This window comes from Apodemus sylvaticus, chromosome 10 (assembly GCF_947179515.1).
Source record: "Apodemus sylvaticus chromosome 10, mApoSyl1.1, whole genome shotgun sequence".
Lineage (NCBI taxonomy): Eukaryota > Metazoa > Chordata > Mammalia > Rodentia > Muridae > Apodemus > Apodemus sylvaticus.
Window position 1 is genome coordinate 50,951,069 of NC_067481.1, and position 3,150 is coordinate 50,954,218.

General features: G+C 42.1%; 1 protein-coding gene across 1 annotated transcript; it reads left to right on the forward strand.

Annotated features, from left to right (window-relative positions):
* The first annotated feature begins 328 nt into the window (after positions 1-328).
* LOC127694790 (olfactory receptor 1468-like) lies at positions 329-1,261 on the forward strand. Its single transcript, XM_052196461.1, has one exon. It carries the CDS (start codon positions 329-331, stop codon positions 1,259-1,261), a length of 933 nt encoding a protein of 310 aa, XP_052052421.1.
* The last annotated feature ends 1,889 nt before the right edge of the window (positions 1,262-3,150 follow it).

Here is a 3,150-nt window from a genome sequence, read left to right on the forward strand (position 1 = left end):
TATACCGAAAAATATAAATAAATGTACAACAGTTATCCAGGATGAGCAGGTAGCAGTAGAGAATTAGTCCATTATATATAGCTGTAGAAAATCAAAGATAAAACTGTCTTGGAAAAGAGGGGAGACTGAAACCTAATTTTAATAAGTAGAGAAATAATATCAGTGATTGAAATGATTATAGATATTTGAGGTTTGAGATTATAATTACTATGAGGACTGTCAGATTCATTGTTGTAGAATATTTATCTTAGATATTTGTTTATTTTTATTTTGAGTTTCAAGGGATAATGATATTTTCTCATGAGGATACTGGAAAGGAAGAACAGTAATGAGCAACCAGACTGTTGTCTCCCAGTTCATTCTCCTGGGTCTGCCTGTCCCCCAAGGGTACCAGCACCTGTTCTACGCCCTGTTCCTGGCCATGTACCTCACCACCGTCCTGGGGAACCTCATCATCATCATGCTCATTCTTTTGGACTCCCATCTCCACACACCCATGTACTTGTTTCTCAGCAACTTGTCCCTCACTGATCTCTGCTTTTCCTCTGTCACAATGCCCAAGTTGCTGCAGAACATGCAGAGCCAGGACACATACATCTCTTTTGTGGGTTGTCTAACACAAATGTACTTTTTCATGGGTTTTGGAGGCCTGGAGATCTTTCTTCTTGTAGTCATGGCCTATGACCGCTACGTGGCCATCTGTTTACCCCTTCAATATTCCAGCATCATGAGCCCCAAGCTCTGCATGTGTGTGGTGCTGCTCTCCTGGGTATTTCCCATGCTCTGTTCCATGTTGCATACTCTACTCTTGGCTAGATTGTCATTTTGTGAGAACAATGTCATTCCTCACTTTTTCTGTGACATATCTGCCCTGCTCAAGTTGGCCTGCTCTGACATTTATATTAATGAACTAATGATATTTGTTGTGGGAGGGTTCGTTATGGTCATCCCATTCTTACTCATTGTTGTGTCCTATGTACAAATTATCTCCTCAATCCTAAGGATTTCTTCTACTAGGGCCATCCACAAGGTCTTCTCTACCTGTGGCTCCCACCTGTCTGTGGTCTCACTGTTCTATGGGACAGTTATTGGTCTTTATTTACATCCTTCAGCTAGTATCTCTACGGTTAAGGAGATTGTCATGTCCCTGATGTACACAGTGGTGACTCCCATGCTCAATCCCTTCATCTACAGCCTGAGAAACAGAACTATGAAAGAGGCCCTGATCAGAGTCCTTTGCAAGAAGAGAATCTCTTTATAATGGAAACACTTGGATTTTTACTTAAATTTATACAGAATATATTGTAATCGTAATATATTGATATTAATATTACAAAATGTACCCATACAATGGGGTACAATACTACATAAAATTACTATTGGCAAAAGGTGGTTCAGTTAGGGAAGGGGACCTTAATGATTCTGTGATGCATTCTCTGTCTTTCATAGGTTATTCTAGAAAAGCAAAAGGTAACTGTCACTGTTTTATCAGACATCCTTTCCTTATATTCTTTTCATTGAAAATAGATTATGTCTCATACAATAAACCCCAGCCACATTTTTCTCTACCAAAACTCCGCCTAGATTCCCACACTGCCCTCCTCCACATATCCACTCCTTATCCATTTCCTATTTAGAAAAGAGCAGACCTCCAAGATGTGGCAAACAGGAGTAAAGTAGATACAATAAAACAAGGTGAAAACCTTGAGTCTAGAAAAGGCAGGCCTGTAAGAGCAAAGAAATCAGGGGCAATGGAAGAGTCAGGTAGATCTGTTCGCTTTCTTACAAGTCCCACAAAACAACATCAACAACAACATCAACAACATCAACAAAATCAACAAGTTGTTAGGGCTAAAATCCCTAACAAAGTCAGAGGACCTGGTGCAGATCCATGCCCATCACATGCTTGCAATTCTAGTTTCTGAAATGTGAGCTCTGCTTTGTTGATTCAGTGGGCCATGTTCTCCTGGTTCTGATTTGTACAATCTCTCCTACCCTTTCATGTGGGATTCACTAATCTACAAGGGGAGAGACTAATGGAGATCTCCCATTTAGCCTCTCTCTCTTCTCTCTCTTCTCTTCTCTTCTCTCTCTCTCTCTCTCTCTCTCTCTCTCTCTCTCTCTCTCTCTCTCTCTCTCTCTCTCTCTCTCTCTCTCCTCCCTCCCTCTTTTCTTCCCCCCTCCCTCCTTCCCTCCCTCCTTTCGTCGCCCATCCCTCCTTTCCTCCCCACTCCCTCCTTCCCTCCCTCCACAATATCTGCCTTTTGGTTTTGGTTTCTGCAACTGCTGCAATCAACTGCCAAATTGAACCTCTCTAATGATAACTGGACAAGGTACCAATTTATGATTATAGTACAATATCATTACAAACCATTTCATTGATTTTGTTGCTGCTTGTAGTTAGCTCAACACTAGATTTCTGGGCAATCTAATCGCTTGTCCATGGCTATCCAGGCAGTGTAGAGCACGGACTCACTCTTGTAGAATGGCCTCAAGCTAAACCAAATGTGAGTTGGACAGTCCCACTAGTTCTGCACCACCAGTGTTCCATCACATTTTGCAGGCATGACAAATTGTAGGTGGAGGGTTTTGTGGCTGAGTGGGTGTCCAAATTTCTCTTCCAGGACCTTGCAGAGTGCCTTCCTACACCAAAGAGACTAGAATGTGAGAGTGAAGGCTCCAAATGTACACCAGCTTGACCTGTGTTCAATGAAATGTGTGGCTCTTGTCCTCAGCACTGGGGTACCATTGTCAGTTATCAGAGAACTAACCTCTGTCCTAGTGTCACCCTGGGTTATTTAGGGGGCTCAGTAGGAACTGCTATGCCAACAACTCAACCCAATGTAATGAAATCATTTTCTTGCTAGAAAAGAAAGTTACCTCAGACTCTGCAGCTTCCATTAATGAGTCCGCAATAGGGTCACCATTATAATTCCAAGAAATTTTTACTTCACTGTTTCTACACCACTCCCAAAGTGCCCGCCAATTCCAGCTGCCTCCCCCACAACTTCTCTATCTATCACTTCTCTCCTGATTCCCCATGATCCTGTACCCACATGTACTCAGCTTAAACACAGAACATATTTTATTTCCCCTTCCCAGGGGAAATCCATATTTCTCCCCTTTTAATCCTTCTCTTTGCATAACTTC

Coding starts and splice junctions, on each gene's coding strand:
- LOC127694790 (XM_052196461.1), top strand. CDS start 329: ATGAGCAACCAGACTGTTGTCTCCCAGTTCATTCTCCTGGGTCTGCCT.